General features: G+C 37.6%; 1 protein-coding gene across 4 annotated transcripts in view; it reads left to right on the plus strand.

Annotated features, from left to right (window-relative positions):
* Window positions 1-1019: 1019 nt before the first annotated feature.
* Window positions 1020-20363, plus strand: part of Zcchc4 (zinc finger CCHC-type containing 4) — a 49788-nt gene continuing 30444 nt past the window's right edge. For all 4 annotated transcript variants that reach the window (XM_027939057.2, XM_071614196.1, XM_071614198.1 and 1 more), the window contains exons 1-5: window positions 1020-1151; window positions 1917-2035; window positions 3322-3404; window positions 18731-19006; window positions 19504-19584. In XM_027939057.2, coding sequence (XP_027794858.2) covers window positions 1025-1151; window positions 1917-2035; window positions 3322-3404; window positions 18731-19006; window positions 19504-19584 — 686 coding nt within the window. In that variant the 5' untranslated portion in view covers window positions 1020-1024. The remainder of the gene's footprint in view (window positions 1152-1916; window positions 2036-3321; window positions 3405-18730; window positions 19007-19503; window positions 19585-20363) is intronic.

The raw sequence follows: 20363 nt of genomic DNA on the forward strand, positions 1-20363 counted from the left end.
CGGTGTGTCTTCATTACAGCAGCTGTAAGCCTTGAAATTAGGTAGATTGATTCCTCCTGCTTTATTCTTTTGCAAAATTATTGTAGCTATTCTCTCGTCTTTCCATATAAATTTCAGCATAAAATTGTTTTTATTTGGCTGGAATTTTGAGAGAAATTGCACCAAACCTGCATGCCCTAAACCTAGGAAGAATAACATATTTATAATGTTGAGTCTTCCAAATAAAGAGCACAGTATCTATCCCTCTACATTTATTTCTGTCATCCCTGATTTCTTCATCAGCATTTTGTAGTTTTCTGCTCATGACTTCTGTATATACTATGTTAGAGTCATACACATTTCCTTTATTTGAGCAATTGTAAATGATATTCTTAGTGTTAGTATATAGAACTACAATTGATGTTTATATGTTTATCTCATATCCTGAAACCTTGCAAAACTCACTTTTAACTGGAAGTTGTAAAAACTGTACATTCTTTGGCATTTTCTAGGTAGACAATTTTATGTATCATTGGCACATGGGGACAGTTTCTTTCTTTCTGATGTGCCAATGTCAGTGTGCATGCAATTATAATGGACATCTATAAATATCATCAGAGACTGAGGAGACGACACAGTCACTTGGTAAAAACAGAAGTCTCCATCAAGTGCAGCTGCTGCAGCTGTTTCAGCTTTTGGTTAGCTGCTCTTGGTGGGGACGCTGCCTTTTGGGCCTACAATCTGAGCCAATCTTTGTTCCAAAGATTCATCTCACCTCCTGGCTATGTTCTTATGGAAGAAGGTGCTTAAGACAAGGCAGATAGAGGGGAGCTCTTGTCACAGGTCCAACAAGGAGCAGGCGGCTGGGGACCCCTTAGGGACAGCCCAGGGAGGGCGGGGACGGAGTGTCGGGGCGTGGCCTCCGCGCGGCGGCCCCCAGCTCCTCCCAGACGCGCGGGGGCGCTGTGCGTAGCTGCGAGTCAGGGCGGCGCTCCTTCTCAGCCTCCTTGGTGCAGACTGAGGCTTTCGGGACGGCGGTGGGAAGATGGCGGCCCCCAGGAAGCGGTCCGTCGTCTTGGAGGCTGAGGCGGACGCCAGGCGGCAGGGAGACTCCGGAGTGGAGTTGGCGCTCCCTTCCGACACTGCCGCGGCTGCCCCGCTCTGCCCTCACGGTGGGTCGGCGTCCGGGCTCGGCCCCGCGGCCCGGCGCTGGGGTCGCGGGGCGGCTTGGACGTGCTGTGGGCTTTTAGCACTATTCTTTGGAAGAGATTTTGTCCTCTGCCATGTGTGATGCCGAGAAACGCCCTTTTTTCAGGACCTCGTGTTTGTCCACTTATTTGGGAAGCCCTCCCAAGTCCCCGCTGCAGTGGTTTTGGCTTCAGGGCTCTTAGGTCTTTGTAGGCAGTGAAGAGGGCCCAGGGTGGGCGGAGGGCTGCGTGGTGTTGGGTGACTCCCGGGGACAAGTACTTGGTGGCATGTTTGTGGATTGCTGTCTTAAGAAGAAAGTTAGGGAGAAGGGCAGAATGAACCTGGAAACCAGTTTTCCTCTCACTCGTACAGAGAGGGTGTGTCCAACCTTAAAAGCTCAGTAAAGCTCTGGAGGTGGCAGGTTCTCGATCCTTGGGGATTTTATTCTCAAGACCCGAAAGTTTGTAACGTTGACAACATAGGCAGCAGCTGTACAGGCCATGGCATGTTCTGTCTCGGAGAGACCACTTTTTAAAAATGATTTCTACTGAGTAGTCCGTGCCTGGAAAAAGAAAGTTTATTAAAGAGAGCAGACTACAACTAAAAAAATAAATATTAAAAAAAGAGCAGAGGACTTAGTTATGATAAATTGTGCATACAGCCTAAATAAGTTTTTATTTAAGGCAATGAAAACTAAGAACTTTGTAGATGACTGTCCTTTGACTTGTTTTTCCCTATTCTGGAATTAGGACCCACTCTTCTGTTTGTCAAGGTGAACCGAGGGAAGGAAGAAGCCCGAAGGTTTTATGCCTGCTCAGCCTGTAGAGATAGAAAAGACTGTAATTTTTTTCAATGGGAAGATGAAAAGGTATGACAATTTTCTGAGTATAAACTTTTTAGTTTTAGTGAATGTCAGTTTTACTGAGAATGTCTAAACCAATGGAAATACAGTTTGAACATTTAGTGAGTTGAATCCCTCTCAACCCCCAGTACTAGGGGACTGAACCAGGGCTTCATGTGTGCTAGGCAAGCATCCTACCACTAAGATGTAGCCACCAGTCATTTTTATATATTTTATTTTGAGTAATGGTCTCTCTAAATTGCCCAGGCTGACCTCCAACTTGTGATCCCTCTGCCTCAGCCTGCCTAGAAGTGGGGATTATAGACATGCATCACCACACCTCAAGATTTGCTGAGGTGTTAGTATTGGGTGACTGATTCTCTGTGTCTTAGCTTGGGCTTCTGTAACAAGAATGCTATAGATGGTGTGTTTAAACAACAAATACTTCCTTCTCAGAGCTCTGGAGGCCAGGAAGTCCAAGATGAAGGCCTGGTAGATCCAGTGTCTGGTGAGGGCCCACTTCCTGGTGTGCAGATGACTGTCTTCTCATAGCAGAAAGGGTGGGAGATGGATGAATATGAATATGAGATCATGTGCATGCTAGAGTGAGCAAGCTGTCTTTCAAAGGGTACTACTCCAATCCATGAAGGCTCAGCTCTCATGACCTAATTACTTCCCCAAACCCCTGCTCTAGATATGTATTGAATATCCAAATTAGGGATGCTCAACCAGTACCTCATTGAGGGCTAGGCTTCAAAATGTGAATTTTGGGGGGCGCACAAATATTCAATTCCAAGCATTCCATTTGCAAATACTGTGTAGATTTCTCCCAGAAGACTCTAGGTTATCATTCCTAGAATTAGGAATACATTTAAAAAAAATTTTTTTTTTAAATTTTTGCATTAAATATCCTTTATATCTACTAGGTGACTGAGGAAGGCACTTGGAGAAATAGTTATAAGTTTGGTATCCTCTTGGACTCAGTTCCCATTAAAGTTTCTGAAAGCTCTGACTAGAGAATTTTCAGCCTTTTTAGTTTTATGGGAAGATGCTCTCTTTACCACTCTTCTGGAGACCTGTTAAGATCACTTTGTAAGAACGAATTTCTCAGTGCTTTAATATATCGGGTGTTGCTTCAGACTGTCATAGAATCTTCCTAGTTTTATGTGATTTGTTTTCCCTAAAATGAATGCTGTTTATAACATTCTGCTGCTAAAATTTCTTGCTCCTGGATTGCAGAATGTGATACCAGTTTTTCTAGAGTGGTAACATGTTTGATAATTTGTTCAGTGGGTCTTATATTTGTCTTTCAGTTGTCAGGAGCTAGACTTGCTGCGCGAGAAGCTCATAACCAAAGATGTCAGCCTCCTCTATCCCGAACACAATGTGTGGAAAGGTACTGCTATGGCATCATCTTTCTTTATTATTTTGGCTGTTTATGTATATCTTTTTTATTTTTTTCTCTTCTTTTAAATTACTTTCCTTTTTTTTTACTGTGGAGATACACACACACATCATGGTAATATATATATATATATATATATAATCTCATAAATCTTATCATTTCAATGATGTTTAAGTGTACAGTTCAGTGACATTAATTATATTCACAATGTTGTGCAACCATTACCACTATATATTTCCCAAACTTTTCCATCACTTCAAACAGAAACTTTTTCACATTAATCAGTAAGCAGTCTGCTTTTTGTTGCCATGACTGTGACGGTTCTAGGTGTCTCATGTAAGTGAATCATACAATGTTTTCTTTTGGCTTATTTCACGCAGCATAACGTGTTCAAGGCACATCCATGTTGTAGTGTATGATAGAACATCATTTCTTTTTATGGTTGAATAATATTTCATTATATGTATATACCACATTTTTTTTTTTATCCATTCATCTGTTAACAAACACTGGGTTTGTTTCCACCTTTTGACAGTTGTGACAGTTGGCATACAAATGTCTATTTGAATCTGTTTTTTAATTCTCTTGATAGATAGATAGATACTTTAGGGCATTGCCTGGTTATGTGATAATTCTGTTTAGATTTTTGAGGACCTGACAAACATTTCCATAGTGGCTGCACCTTTTTAATATTCCTATAGCAATGTATGGGTATTTCTCCACATCCCTGCCAATGCTGGAAGTTTTTTTTTTGATGATAGCCATCCTATCATCCTAGTAGTTGTGAATTGGTATGTTATGATTTTGATTTTTTTCACTTTCTTTCTTTTTTTTCCCTTGTGGTACTGGGATTTGAACCTGGGGGCACTATACAACTGAGCTATATCCCTAACCCCTTTTGATTTCTATTTTGAGACAAAGCATTGCTTGGTTGCCTAGATTGGCCTCAAAATTATGATCTTTTTGCTTCAATCTCCCAAAAGCTGGGATTACAGAAGTTTTTTGATTTTAAAAATATTTCCCTAATTACTAATGTTCCTGATCATTTCATGTGTGCATTGTTCACTTTTATATCTTTTTTGGAAAAATGTATGTTCAAGTCTTTTGTCCATTTTTAACTGGATTGTGGTAACTTTTTTTTATTGAATCACAGAAATTCTTCATATGTTTTGGATGTTATATCCTTATCAGACATGGGATTTGCAAATATTTTTGCCCATTTTGGAGGTTTCTTTTGATGCGTAAGAGATGTTAATTTTGATGAAGTTCAGTTTATTAATTTTTTTCTTTTGTTGCTTACACTTTTGATATCAGAGTTGTGAATCTATTGGCAAGGACTGGGGATACAGCTCAGTGGTACAGTACTTGCTCAACAGGTGCCAGGTCTGGCTTCAATCTCCAGTGCTGCAAAACAAACAAAAAACAAAGAGACCTGCCCTTTGCAAAGTCATTGCCAAATCCAGTATCATGAAGATTTACTGTAATGTTTCTTTCTTGAAATACTAAACCAAAATAATTTTTTAAAGTTATATATATCTGTTTTTAAGAATCTGCTTTGTTCAGATGTTTCACTGGGTAAATTAGAGTTGAGTCATAGATTTAATTTCTTAGCAAATCTGTGAGTACAGTTCATTACTCTCCTGTGTCAAAGGCATGGTGTTCTATATGCTGAAAGAAGCTCCTTAAGAAGCCTGTGGTCTGAGCCAGGTTTGGTGGCATACACCTGTTATACCAGTGACTGGGGAGGCTGAGACTGGAGGATCCCAAGTTTGAGGCCAGCCTGGGCAACTTAGTGAGACCCTGTCTCAAAATAAAATAAGAAAGACTTGTGGTGTACTCAAAGGTGGAGCGCTCCTGGGTTCAGTCCTCAGTACTGCAAATGATGATGATGATGATGATGATGATGATGATGATAAAAATAGATCTGGGTTGCTAATGACAAAAGATTTTGCAGTTTCATGACAGTTCCTCCTGCTACCCAGGCTGCTTATATTCAGGGTTGTGGGGTCTCATTCTGGCTAAGTGCAAAGGAGTACTGAGATCTGCTTGAAATAATTTTCCTGAGCTTCTTTTTCTTTTTTGCTGTATTTGTTTTTGATACTGGGGATTGAACCCAGAGGTATTTTACCTCTCAGCTACATCTCCATTCCATTTTCTAAAATTTTGAGACAACTTAAGTTGCTTAGGGCCTTGCTCAGTTGCTGAGGCTGTACTTGAATTTATGATCCTTCTGCCTCAGCCTCCCAAGTCCCTAGGATTACATGCATGTGCTACCATGCTAGCCTTGAGCTTCTTAGCTTTTAAAGCCCTCTTAAGGACAAAGCTTTTCTTAAGATAATGTGGTCGCCTCTTAACTGCTATACTTAATCAGAGATGTCTTCTTACTGCATGGGAATTCAGTCAACAACAAAAACTGTTGAGAAGGAAATTAATGTAAAGTGAGCATTCTTGTGAGGTTGGCACTGTGCTTGATGTTTCATATGAGATGATATTTAATCCTGCCAAGGCAGTTTACTTAGATGAGAAAATTGAGACTTGCAGAAGTTAAATAACTTGAAGTTCATGCTGCAAGAATGACTGAGTTGTGACTCTGTGACTCTAAAGCATCATTTTAAAACATAAAAGCAGATAGTGATTAGTAAATGTTGTATAATGATTTCATGTTAGGAGATACAGAGAGATAAAAGATAAGGAGTGGTATAGTATTATACCATGATGAGATTATCATGAGAGAAAATAGAATATTGAAGATGTAGGAAAGAGGAAAAACACTGTGTACACCCCTGAACCTATTGCTTTGTTCATTTTGTAGAAATTCCGGCTGGCGAGTTTTGCTGTGCCAAGTTTTCTTTGTTTTACAAGGTTGTAGTCATAATGTAAACAGAGTCTTGTACTTTGCCCTTATCCCCTACTTTTATCTGATAAGCATGTTTTTCATGTTATTACAAAAGGATATTAGTGATTCAATTAAATTCAAAAAAATTTAGGTGTTCTTATTTCCCTATATGATAAAATTTTAGTCCAGAGCTAAACCACTGTTCTTATCTTTATCCTGTCAGAATGTGTTTTTTTGATAATAAAGATTTTTTTTTTTTTTTTTCCAGAGCTGGGGATCAAACCCAGCATGCTAGGCAAGTCTTCTATCAGCAAGCCATGTTCCCAGCTGTGATAATAAAGAATTTTTGAAATACATATATTAATTAAAACATAAATCACTTGCTAAATTATGAAGTTTTAGAGGATTTCCAAAAAATTATTTATTGGGGACCATAATTTAATGTATCTTGTGTTGATCCTTGAAAGCTTGTCTTAATAAAATTGTTTTCAACATCTTAAACCATTTTTTCTTTCATGGTGCTGGGGATTCAACCCAGGGTCTTGTACCTAGGGCCTTGTGCATGCAAAGCAGGGTACCTAGTGAGCTATATCCCCAGCCCTGAAACCATTTGTGACCTTGGCTTTTGTTTCTAGAAGCTTCCATCCATCCATCCAATCATCTGTTCATCAGGTATTGTTGAAGTCTCAATAAAGAACTTAAAATGCTAGTAATGGGTTGAGACATATATACATATTATATGTACATATACATATATATATATACACATATTCATATATATACATATATATACACATATTCATATATATACATATATATACACACATATTCATATATATATATATAAAGATTATACAGAATGAGGAAGGTTATGTTAAACATCAACAGTATTCATAGAAAAGACTACATGCTCTGGAAATTGAGGAACTTGTAAATTAGTTGATCGATACAGCTTAAGGACACAGTACTCAAACAGGTGCTGGAAGATGAGTAGAAGTTGAAGGTTTTTGAAATGTGCTGTCATTGATTTCACTGCGACACTTTCTAAGTGATTCTTCTGGGCTTTCTTACATGCTTTATGTGGGGTACAAGTTTGAAATCAGTCATTCTGAAATTTTGTGGTGCTTTAAGATAAATCCTACTGAAAATTGGCTTTTTAAAGTCAAATTCTTAATTAATTACCTATTAAAAGTGTCTTCAGTTTGAGACTAGCAGTTTATTCTTGTATGTAAAAGGACCCAAGTATGATGTATTCCTACTTGAGATTATTTTCTAATGTGTATAATTTAATTTCATACAACTCATTTATAAATTTAGCTTATTCAAGAGCTACTATATTTGAAAGTTCTAAACTGCATTTAAACTTTGTACCTATTAATGTAACACAAACTTCATCTCTTTTTGGGCACTAACGAGCTTTTTATTGACTATTTTTGAAATTTTTAGAAAGGCACGATGGTAACTGACAAGATAAGTTGACTTTTGTTACTATTTTTTTTAAATCATGGAATTTGCAGTGCTGCACAGGTTTCTAGTTTGCAGAATAGGATTTGATATTTATTTTTCTAATCTCAACTCCTTGAATCATGCTTTTTTTTTTTTTTGCCAGTGGGCGGGTGTGGAACCCACGGCTTGGTCTATGCTAGGTAATCACTCTACCATTGAGCTATATCTCCAGCCCTCTTTTAACATTTTGAGACAGGGTCTTGCTAAGTTGCTGAGGCTAGCCTAAAACTTGGAATCCTCCTGCCTCTGCTTCTGGAATCACTGGGATTATAGACATGTGCCACCAGGCCCAGCTTCATGCTTTATGTTTTATAGGAGTTCAATTGATAGATGTAAATCTTCTGTCTGAGATTTGCTTTTCCTTTTTTTTTTTTAAGCTTTTAAGCTGCCTGTTATGCTCTGAAATGTGTTAATATTCTATTATGTAGTATGTTTGCACCCTTATTGTGACCTATGAAGTCTTAGGAAAGACAAATTCGAATGCTAAAATCAGTGTTAATTTATGTGCATCCAGATAATTTTGTTTAGTTGGTATTTCATTTGGTTATTTTTTTTCCAGAGCTCATTTAACTTAGATTTTCAAGGTTTGCTATTAGAGAAATGCCATAAACATAATTTGTGTACTCCAGGAAAGGCAAATGGAACATCAAATGGAGATCAATAAAAATGACATTTCAAAATGCTAGCCTGCAATTTGTGATCATGCTGAGCCATTCGCAGAATGAATTTCCTCTCCCCCCAGGGCATGTGCTGTAAATACGAATAAGATGGGGGTGAGCACTGAGTAATCCTTAGTGCTTAACAGTCTCATGTTTTTCTACCAAACTTCAAAAGCCTTGTGTCTGAATATTAAATTTAAAGTAGTATAGTTGAGTGATGATGCTGTGAATTTTGAAGGGAGATATATGCCCAAGATCCCAGTTTATTTTTTGTCAAGAAAAGTTTAATAAATTAGCAGTAAAGCTTTCCTAAGGGCAATTTGGAAGTAACTGAAGGAGGTATCAACAAGGTCCAAAGATGCATCATGTAAGTGGAGGTTCGCTTAGCAGTGTTGCACTCTTCCTTCTTTTGAAAATAAACTTAGGTTCCTATGGTGGGTGAATCTTTCTACCTCGGGACTTTCTTTCCTCTTCTCCTAGTGTTTTTGCAGCTTCTGCCTTCATCTGGTGTTACAGTGTGTGCTGGCTAGTCCTTTTGCCCATGTTCGAGTATCAGAATCTGATGTAACTTCATCTGCGTCACCTGTGGGTGGGATCTTCCTACTTTTCTCAGGTCCTGCAAAGCCTGGTAGCTCCAGCTCCACGATGAGCACGTACTTCTCCAGCCAGATGCACGACCTGCTGCTCTGTCTGGATACTCAGAGCATGCGCAGTCATGTGTTTGGTACTGACAAGGTGGCCATGGCAGGCTTTGCAGGACCTGTGATTCTGGGGTTGCCCAGAGCTATCTGGAAACAGCGCAGTGTCAGGAGCCAGGACTAAGTTTGCATGTGGGCATACAGTCGAACTGCACCATCCCCTCTGCCTAGCTGATGGCAATTATCAACCATACCCAATATCATGCACGTGAAAAAGTGAAAAAATATACATCTTAGAAGTGATGAAATTGGGTGGTTAAATCTTGCTTTGTGACCCAGTCTGACAGGCTTTAGTGGATGTGTAATCTTAGTTTTGCTACAATGCTTATGTTCTCTATTTGTTTCTTTTTGCTCAAGTTAACTATGTGATCTGTGTTTTCTTTTTTCATGAGGTTTCTTCTGTGTTTTCTAGTTTTGCCTTCCTAACTTTCTATACTATGTTTAATCCTTTTCTTTTTTGTCTCCGTTCCTCTAAAAACTGAGAAATGATGGATGTAGTACATCTCTGCTTCCTGTCTTCCCTTCTCCATAACTACTGCTGATTTTAATTATTTATTTTCAGAGTTAACTTTTATGTCTTCAAAATTGCTTTTAACTTTTTTTTTTTTTTTTTAAGAAAGAGAGACAGAGAGAGAGAGAATTTTTTTTTTAATATTTATTTTTTAGTTTTCGGCGGACATAACATCTTTGTTTGTATGTGGTGCTGAGGATCGAACCCGGGCCTCACGCATGCCATGCGAGCGCGCTACCGCTTGAGCCACATCCCTAGCCCTTAACTGTTTTTAACTTGATTTTCAGCTTTCAATTTTATGTTTTGGCCCATGACCCATTTTACAACATGAGAAAATCACTGTGCTTACACTGGCTCCTGCCTTCTCTTCTCCTTTCATCTGGATTTGTCTTATCCACATTTTGTATTGCAGCTGTAGCTCCCTCATTTGCCCAGTCTGAATCTGGCTAAGTGGATTCAGGGCCCACTGATGCCTTTTGGCTGTAGTGTCTTCATTCATCTTCTGTTTGGCTAAGATTCAAAGCAGTTTTTACTTTTTTAAATACACATTCTTTTTTTTTTTTTTTTTTTTTAGAGAGAGAGAGAGAGAGAGAGAATTTTTAATATTTATTTATTTTTTTTAGTTCTCGGCCGACACAACATCTTTGTTTGTATGTGGTGCTGAGGATTGAACCCGGGCCGCACGCATGACAGGCGAGCGTGCTACTGCTTGAGCCACATCCCCAGCCCTGCAGTTTTTACTTTTTAAATAAAAAGTCTTTTATTAATCCGAAAGTTCTAGATAAAAATCTATATGTGGCTACTGTGTAACTCAATTTATGTGAAACATCCAGAGTGAAAATGTGTAGAGACAGAAAGTGAATTAGTGCTGCTAAGGGCTGGGGTGGGGCAGTGGGAACAGCTACTGATAGGAGGAGGTTTCTTTTTGTGGTAATGAAGATGTTCTGGAATTAGACTGTGGTGACCCAGCACAACGTTTTGAGTGTGCTAAACACCACTGAGTTGTATAGTGTGTAAATTATGTCTCAATAAAAATCAGTCTGTTGCAGTTCTGCTGTGAGGCTGGATAAAGAGTAACCAAGATCTCTTGTCTCCACGCCTGCTTTTTCCCACCAGAGGCAGCTGTGGTCAGCTCTCTGGCTTAGGCTTTTAGAATTCACCATCTAATCTTTACTTCTTTTTATATAACATGAAAATCTCTAATTGTTCACATTTGTGACCTTTTTTCCCTTTTATTTATTTATTTTGATACGGGGGGACTGAACCTAAGGGCAACTTATCACTATGCTACATCCCCAGTTCTTTTAAAAAACTTTTATTTTGAGATATGGTCTTGCTAAGTTACTTAGAGCCTCACTAAGTTGCTGAGGATGCCTTCGAACTTGTGATCCTACTGCCTCAGCCTCCCGAGTTGCTGGGATTACAGATGGGCCACCACACTGGGCTGTTCTTTGTGTTACTGGGATTGATTGATCATGTGTTCAGATATCAGCCAACCTACACCAGCCATTATACAGTTCATCATCAGCCTTTCTCCTAGTGATTTTTGAGGTAATTGATGATCAGTGCCTAGAGACTTATGCATTATGAGCTGTAATTCTTTTTGTGGTAGGGTACCAGGGATTGAACTCAGAGCCACTCAACCACTGAGCTACATCCCCAGCCCCTTTTGGTATTTTATTTAGAAACAGGGTCTCACTGAGTTGCTTAACCCTTTACCTTTGAACTCTTGATCCTCCTGCCTCAGTCTCCTGAGCCACTAGGATTACAGGCATGTGCCATCATGCCTGGCTATAATTCTTTTATAAAGAAACCTTATCTCATGAATTCTTAGCTTTCCATGTTACAGGTTATGTGGGAAAATACAAAATAAATGTCTAATTTCTGTTCTTTTTGTTGTTATTTTGCAGTGCTGGGGATTAATCTCAGGGTCTTGTGCATGCCAAGCATATACTTGACCACTGAGCTATATCCCCAGTCCTTTTCTTGTTCTTTTTAACCAGTTCTCAGAATAATGATTTGGTATTTCATCCACTTCCCATCAGGGCTGTTGTTCTGAGAGAACATGTATTTTAAAAATTTGGTACATTTTAAGTTCATTGAAACATTCTTTTTGATATAGCACTTTTCAAATTTGACTGAACTTTCACAAGATGATGGGGGTCCTATGCAGGATGACTGTATAATTTTAATCCAAATCTGGACTCTTTGAAAGTGAAAGGGGCACTAACCAGATAGAACTCCAGGATGGCAGATGTAAGCTGGAAATGACCTGGAAAAGCAGGGATTTCTGGTCACTAGTGATTTGTGGGTTGTTAGGGCTTTTTTCTACAAAAAGCCTTGTTGGGGTTGCGATTGAGACATCTTAATAATATTGAGTTTTCTGCATGGTTTATCTGTCTGATTACTATCTCATTTTTAATTTTCCTCCATAAATAACTTTTTATTTTTATCTCTTCAGCTTTTCTGGGGTATAATAATTTGTGTAAAATAAATTTCATATATTTAAATGTACAGTTTGATGAATTTTGACATATGCATTCACTTGTGACACCATCACCATGGCCAGGATAGTGAACATAACCATTATATCCCCAATTTCTTCCTGCTCTATTGTCCCTTATCCCTTCACCTTCAGGGTTTCCATCAACTACTGATTTACATGTTGTCATTACAGAATAGTTTGCATTTTCTTGAAATTTATATAAGTGAGATTGTAACAGTTTGTACCATTTTTTTTTAATGGGGGTTGTGTTCCTTAACTTAGAATCATTTTTTTCTTTTTAAGTTTATCTATGTTGATGTATTTGTCAATTGTTTATTCCTTTTATTCCCCAGTAAGATTTTATTGTATAGACATGTCTGTTCACCTGTTGAAGACATTTAATTTTCCTCCAGTGATTGATTTCTACATATAAAGCTCTGGTGAACTTTCATTTATAAATCTTTGTATGGACTCACACTTTTCTTTCTCTTGAGTAAATAGCTGGGAGTTGCATAGCTGGATCATATGATGTTCAGCTTTTTACAAATGGCCAGACTTCCCATGTGGTTGCCATTTTACATTCCCAATAGCTGTGTATGAGGATTCCAGTTTTGGACGTCTACAACATGTATTATTACCTATTTTTAAAGTTGTAGCCATTGTGAAGTGATATAATTTTGTGGTTTTACTTTGTATTTATGATGTTGAGCATCTTTTCGTTGTATTTATTAACTGTATTTTCTTTGGAGAAGTGTCTATTTAGTTCCTTGCTGTTTTTAATTGGACTAATTGTCTTTTTATTACTGAGTTTTGTTCTTTATATGTTGTAATGTCATTCTTTTACTCAATATATAATCTGCAAATATCTCTCCCATTTTTTAATTGCCTTTTCACTTTCTTGATGCTGTTCTTAGATGCACAAAAGTTTTAAATTTCAATTTATTTTTCCTTTGCTGCTTATGAGGTGTGTGTATGTGTGTGTGTGTTTGTTTATTGTGCTTGGAATTGAACCAGGGCTTCATGCATGCTAAGCATACACTATACCCAAAGCCCCATATATTATCTGTTGAAGAAGTTTAGGTCATTGATTCTTTTATACTTTGTGCCCAAGTCCTATTTAAGAAGTCTTTTCATGTTCACCTGTGTAATCCCAGCAACTCAGGAAACTAAGGGAGGAAGATTGCAAATTTAAGGCCGGCCTTGGCAAATTAGTGAGAGCATGTCTCAAAAAATAAGAAGGACTGGGGATTAGCTTAGTGGTAGAGCACCCAGGTTTAATTCTCAGTACCATAAAAACAAAAACAAAAACAAACCAAACAACAAAATACCCTGCCAAATCTAAGTCATTGTTATTTTCTCCTAGAAAGTTTGTGGTTTTAGGTTTTAGTCTTGGGTCTATGACTTAATCATATATACAAAGTCCCTTTTGTCATATAAGATATTTGTAAGTTCTCTGTGAGGATGTAGACATCTTTAATGGGCGGTGAGGGATGAGCATGATTCAGCTGGTTACAGTAGCTTTGTAAAACACCAGTTGACTATATGTGTGTGGCTTTTTCTGGACGCTATTCTGTTCTTTTGACAAAAGTCAAAGATCGTATTTGATTGGGTGCTGGCAAGGTGAATTTTATCTTGTTGCACATTGGATATTTTTTTCTTTTTATGTGAAAAGTGTAAGTGTATGTTTTCACATAAATACCATATTGTTTTGATTACTGTGACTTCATCATAACCTTCTTGAATTCAGGTAGTTTAAATCTTCCTAACTGTCGTATGTTTACAGAGTAGTTTGGGCTATTCTAGTTCCTTTTCATTTTTATATTAATTTTAGAATGAGTTTTTTGGTTTCTACAAAAAGCCTTGTTGGGATTGCGATTGAGACATCTTAAAATACTGAGTTTTCTCCATGGTTTATCTTTCTGTTTACTATCTCATCTTTAATTTTCCTCCATAATGTTTTTAAATTTTCATTGTGCTGGAGTTGTACATCTTTTGTCCGTTTTGTCCTTAATAAAAGGGCTACAATCATAGGCCTTTTTATTTTAATTTGAGACGGGGTCTCTTTGAGTAGCCCAGGCTGGCCTCAAATTTGCTATCCGTCTGCCTCCTATGTAGTAGAATTTTAGGTGTGTGCTACCACCCCTAGCCTTCATATATTTTAATGCTGTTTTAGATAGTATTCTTTTCAAATGTCAGTTTCTGATTGTCTGTTGCTGATCTGTAACAGTACAGTTGATTTTGTGTATCTTTTGTTCTGCAACCTTGCATATTAGTTTTAGCAGGTGTCTTGAAGATTTCCTTAGGACTTTCTACATGTCTGTGAATAAAGATGTTTTAATATTTCCTTTCCAATCTATGCCTTTTATTTTTTTATCTTGTTTCACTAGATGGTGAGAAACTCTATTGAGTGGGAGGTGAGAGCAGACCTTCATCAGTATGATGCTAGTTGTGAATTTTTCTTGGATGATCTTTATTAGACTGTAGAAGTTCTCTTTGATTCCTTTTTTTTTTTTTTTTTTTTTTAAGAATTCTTACAACTTTTATTGGGTAAAGGGGAGGGAAGGGAGGGGAGGGTGCACGGGGACAGGAAAGATGGTGGAATGTGTGACTACACATGGTGTGATGCTACATCAACCCAGAAATGTAAAGTTGGCCTGCAGTTGTATACAGTGACAGCATTCTGCTGTCATATATACCTAATTAAAATAAATAAAAAATTCTTACTGTCATAGGATACTTGATTTTTCAAGGGGTATTTTCTGTATCTGGTGTATTGGTTTTTCTTTTTTTTAGACTGTTAATATGGTGACTCCATTGATTGAATTTATTCATTAAAGCAACCTTGCATTCCAACCTTACATTCCTACCTTATGTTCTGAGATTAACTATATTTAGTCATGATTTATTACTTACTAGTACATTGCTGGTTTTGATCTGTAATATTTGTTAATTGTTGGGAGTTTGTGTTCATGAGGTATATTGGTCTATAGTTTCTTTTCTTTCTGGTTCTGGTGTTGGAATAATGGTGGCCTCATGGAATGCATTGGGAAGAGGCTCCTTCTCTTTAGGTTTCTGGGAGACTGTGTGTAGACTTGGTGTTTCTCCACTTCCCTTTGTTTGCATTGTTTTCAGTGGGGAACCTGATGTCATTCTTTGTTCCTCTGTACGTGAGGTATCTTCAAGATTTTTTGTTTATTGTTGAGTTTGAATAATTTTTTAATGTATATTGTAGTAGTTTCCTTTGTGTTTCTGTTGTGGTTGTCTGAGTTTGTTGGATCTTTTGAGAAGTTTTGAAAATTTTCATCCATAATATTTTCCAAAACTTCTGTTCTGCCCCATTTGGGGACTCCATTTATTCTTTTTTTTTTTTTAATTGTCAGTGCCTCACGCATGCTAGGCAAGCACTCTACCACTGAGCCACGACCCCAGCCCTCCATTTATTCTTATTGAGGCCCGTTGATGTTCTGTTTTGGATAGTTTTTGACAGCATTCCTTCACTACAGATCTTTTCTTCTGTAGGCCCTAAATTTCTGTTTATTTTTATTTTATCTAGAGCTTATTTTTTTTCCATTTCAGACAGTTAAAAAAATTTATAGGTTTGATATGGTCCTTTGCTATATTTCCGTGCATGTATTATTTTATTTACTTGTAATTTTTTTGGTGCTGCGGATGGCACCTGGGGCCTGGTGGGTGCTGAGCACTTGCTCTGCCACTGAGCTGCAGCCCCGCCTGTCAGGGTCAGGCCCTTGCTTTCCTGAACACATGGAATGTAGTTACGGTAAGGGCCTCTGTTTCTGATTATATCACCTGTCATTTATAGTTTGATTTGGATTGATTTATTTTTTCCCCATAGTCATAGTCATGTTTTCCTGTTTGCCTACCTGATAATATTTATTTATTTATTTGGCATAGAGGTTTATTTAGGAAGATAGATAACATTCAAGGGAGAATGCAGGCTCTCTTGAGAGTGAGAAGCAGCTTTACCTGGTCGTATTTGATTGGGTGCTGGCAACGTGAATTTTACCTTGTTGCACATTGGATATTTTTTTCTTTATTTCTTTATTTATTTTTTAAATTTGTGGTGCTGGGGATTGAACTCAAGGCCTCAACCGTGCTAGGCAACTGCTTTATCACTGAGTCACATCCCCAGCTCTCCTTTACATATTTTTGACCTTTGTTTTGGAACACTGTTAAAATACTTTTTGGTAGTTCGATATTCTTGAATAGGATCTCCCGAACTTTGTACAGGGTCCAGAATAGTTTGTCCACTGTCAAGCCAAGGCTGTAGGCCAGCCCCAGCCAGGTCTATTCATTTGCATTTACTTTGTGGTTGCTTTGTGCTAAAACAACAAAATTTCTCTGTTTTGACAGAGAAAATATATGGCTTGTCAAGCTCAAAATATTTACTGTCATCCTTTACAGACAAAGTATGCTTTTATTTAATTAAACAAATATTTTAATTTTGGACACAATACTTTTATTTATTTTATTTTTATGTGGTGCTGAGGATTGAACCCAGTGCCTCACATGTGCAAGGCAAGTGCTCTCCCATGGAGCTAGAACTGCCACTGGCCTGCTTTTGAAAATTTGTTTTTAAGCTTTTTAGGCAGGACAGAGCAGTTCCGGGACTGTTTTTTTTTTTTTTTTTCCTTTTCTGTGCAGTACTGGATATTAAACCTAGTAGTGCTCTACCACTGAGCTCTATCCCCAGCCCTTTTAATTATTAATTTTGAGACTGGGTCTCACTAAATTGCCTGGGCTGGCCTTGAACTTGTGACCTGACTACCTCAGCTTCTCAGGTTACTGGGATCACAGGGGTGCACCAGGGTACCTGCGGGGATGTTTTTCCACATCACTGAGGCAGGACCTGTCTGAGCACTTGACCCACTGCTTGTGCATTTTGAGGGTTTTGCACTCTGGCTTTTTGGTGGACAAACTATTTTGGGCCCCGTGTGAGTGTTCTGGCAATTTTTTCACTTGCTCCTTTCCAGTGGTTCTCTCCTTAGCCTTGGGTATTTCTCCACTGCCACATTCTCTACTCTGTCACATCAGTTCATTGAGCGTTACTTTGGGCTATCAGTTGTCCAATATTTTAAAACGGTTGTTTCATATATTTTGTCTGCTTAAAAATTTTTTGAAAATGAAAAAAAAAATTTTTTTTGAGGGCTAGGATGGTAAATCTAGCCTTAGCTACTCTGTCAAGGCTGAATGTGGAAATCTTCAATAGGTACCATTTAGTGTTGAAGGGGAGTACCAGTAAATGAAGTGTGTTTGTTGTTGAGGAGGGGCTTCTGATGCTTTCCATTTGCATTTCATGTCTTGGGGGCCCTTTCCTACTGACATTCTTACTTTGAATTACTAAGAAGTTTCTTTTAATATCCATCTCTTTTTCTTTCTAGTCATGGATAAATCTGTCAAAAGAACACTTATCATAGAAATCGAAACATTTAAATTGCTGGCACGGTAGCTGATTTCTCGCTGTAGCCATTCAGAATATCTATTTATCACTGCCGTGGGTGCTTTGAAATGAAATTGCTTGGGTGGAAAAAGTTTTAATACTCACTCAATTCCTTATTAAGTTTACAGGTTCTACATTATAGTCCCCAAATTTAGTTCCATTCAAACTGTTGGACTCTTGTGAAACTGTAGAATCCTTTAGTGCACTGTTTAAAAACATGCCTAAATTTAGATATTTCTCATCCTCTGTAGTCACCAATAATCTTATTTATATTCCTTTTGTGTTTTTATTCTGTTTTCACAGCTGGTATCAGATATGCAAAATCAGCATTTTTTAAAATATTTTTTTTTTTAGTTGTAGATGGACATAATATCTTTATTTATTTATTTTTTATGTAGTGCTGAGGATCAAACCCAGTGCCTCATACATGTGAGACAGGCAGTCTACCACTGAGCTACAGTCCCAGCCCCCCAAATCAGCAGTTTTTAAAACATTCTGACTTTGATTATCATTTTCTCTCTTAGGTGGTCTCTAATAAAATGAAGGGAAAAATAAAAAAAGAAATGGTAACTTTGAAATCAAGTATCAGAGTGACTTTTGAGAAAACACGTGGGACATCAGTCAGGTTCTTTTTAAGGCTTTACATATTGTCTTGCTGTTAGGGTTTGTGCTTGCTTCAGCCTCCATCAGTACTGCTGAGAGCAGAAGAGAACATCTTTTCTTTTAGGAGGTAATTTTTCTTGCTAAGTATGCTGTAAGAACTTGAAGAATGATCTTAATTTCTCATTTTAAAATGACTGTCAACTTGAGCCAGACTGTTTAACACTTCAAAGTTAGAACACATGGATTTGTCAATAAATTTAAACATGATAGTAGTTGCCATTACTACTAAGTTGTTTGAGTAATATATTATATTCACATTTTAAATGGATATTGATCTTCATTCAGTGACTAAATTGGAGCATCTCAATTCTTATGAAATTGCTGATTCGTTTCCACTTTGTAGCTATATAGCTAGACATAAATTCTAGCCATCATTCTACAGATTTTTCTTACCTTTGCTTCTTTATGCAGTATTCTTTAGGATAAAAATAAGAATACTTTTATTGTCTTTATAGCAACAAACCTAAAATATACTACTCTGTGTTTCATTGTGTCTTGAAGGTATTTGAGGTTTATTGAGTTGCCCTTGAGTCAGAGAAAGTTCTGTCGGAGCTGTCAGCAGTTGCTGTTACCAGATGACTGGGGGGATCATCGTGAGCATCAGATGGTGGGTGATGTCTCTGTCACCCAGTTAAGAAGGCCCAGTCAACTCCTTTATCCGTTGGAAAACAAGAAGACGAATGCCCAGTACCTGTTTGCTGATCGGACTTGTCAATTCCTAGTAGACCTCCTTTCTGCCCTGGGATTCAGAAGAGTACTGTGTGTTGGAACACCAAGGTATGTTCTGTGATTGTTAAAAACTTTTTTCTATCACTATTATTTAAACTGTAGGGAGATGCATGGAGTTGTTATTTGCCTGTGTAGGGTAGGGCATGAAGCTTTTGAGTATTCAAAGGAGGTGGAAAACAGGGTCCCTCTCTTTGAGTTTGCCACCTGTATTCCATTTGAGAGAAATCTTTGTAAATTTCTTTTTGATATACTTGATAGGAGACACTTCCTTATAAATAACACATACTCCTATAGGAGACGCTTTCTGATTTGAGATTAAAGTTGTTTAAAACATGAAATTATGAAACATCTCTGTTTCAAAAGAGTTCAGCCCTTTTAAAAGTATTTGCAAAACTAAAACCTTGGTTATGCCTGCCAGATTCTCCTTGGAGTTTCATTGAAATATCAGAGAGATGAGAGAAAGTTGATGGATTTTGTTGTTTGTTTGCTTATTAACTATGACATTTGTAATTTCTTACTGAATTTGCTTTTGCTAATTGCTTTAGGTTGCATGAGCTGATCAGGTTGACAGAACCAGGTGATAAGAAACCTCATATTAAAAGCCTTTTATTGGACATTGATTTTCGGTAGGTTTACAAAATGTAATATTTATTCTCCTTTATTGTCTCCTGTTTCTTTTTATGTTTTTCTCCTCTTAATTGTTATAATCTGACACAAGTCTTTTTTTTTTTTTCTGTTTTATTTTCAGCACTGGGATTGAACCCAGGGGTACCACTGAGCTACATCCCTGGTCCTTTTTAATTTTTACTTTTGAAACAAGGATCTTGCTATGTTGCTGAAACTGGTCTCAAACTTGCAGTCCTTCTGCTGGGATTACAGGTGTATGCCACCACACTTGGCCTGACACAACTTTTAATTAACAATTAAAAGTAGTAGTTGGTTATGAAGAACCTTTTTAATCATGTAAGCTCAACATGTGATCTTCCATATTTCAGTAGGGAAGCAGTTGATTTCTCTCTTTGCTAGTGTACTTCCTAGATATTTTTCTATGAATGTGTTTAGTTGTGACATAGAGGTGAATTTCCTTTTTTTTTTTTTTTTTAATATTTATCTTGTAGTTTTTTTTAATATTTATCTTGTAGTTTTAATAAAAAACATCTTTTTATTTATGTGGTGCTGAGGATCGAACCCAGTGCCTCATGCATGCTAGGTGAAGGCTCTGCCACTGAGCCACAACTCCAGCCCCTAGAGGTGAATTTCTGTTGAAGGAAGTTTCTTCTCATGTACTTAATTAAGGTCAAAGATAAACTGAACTTCCTCATTTAATCACATTTCTAGGATTTTGCTGGGTATGGTGGTGTACACCTGTAATCCCAGTGATTTGGAAGGCTGAGGCAGGAGGATT

The sequence above is a fragment of the Marmota flaviventris genome, chromosome 7, assembly GCF_047511675.1.
Source record: "Marmota flaviventris isolate mMarFla1 chromosome 7, mMarFla1.hap1, whole genome shotgun sequence".
Classification (NCBI taxonomy): Eukaryota; Metazoa; Chordata; class Mammalia; order Rodentia; family Sciuridae; genus Marmota; species Marmota flaviventris.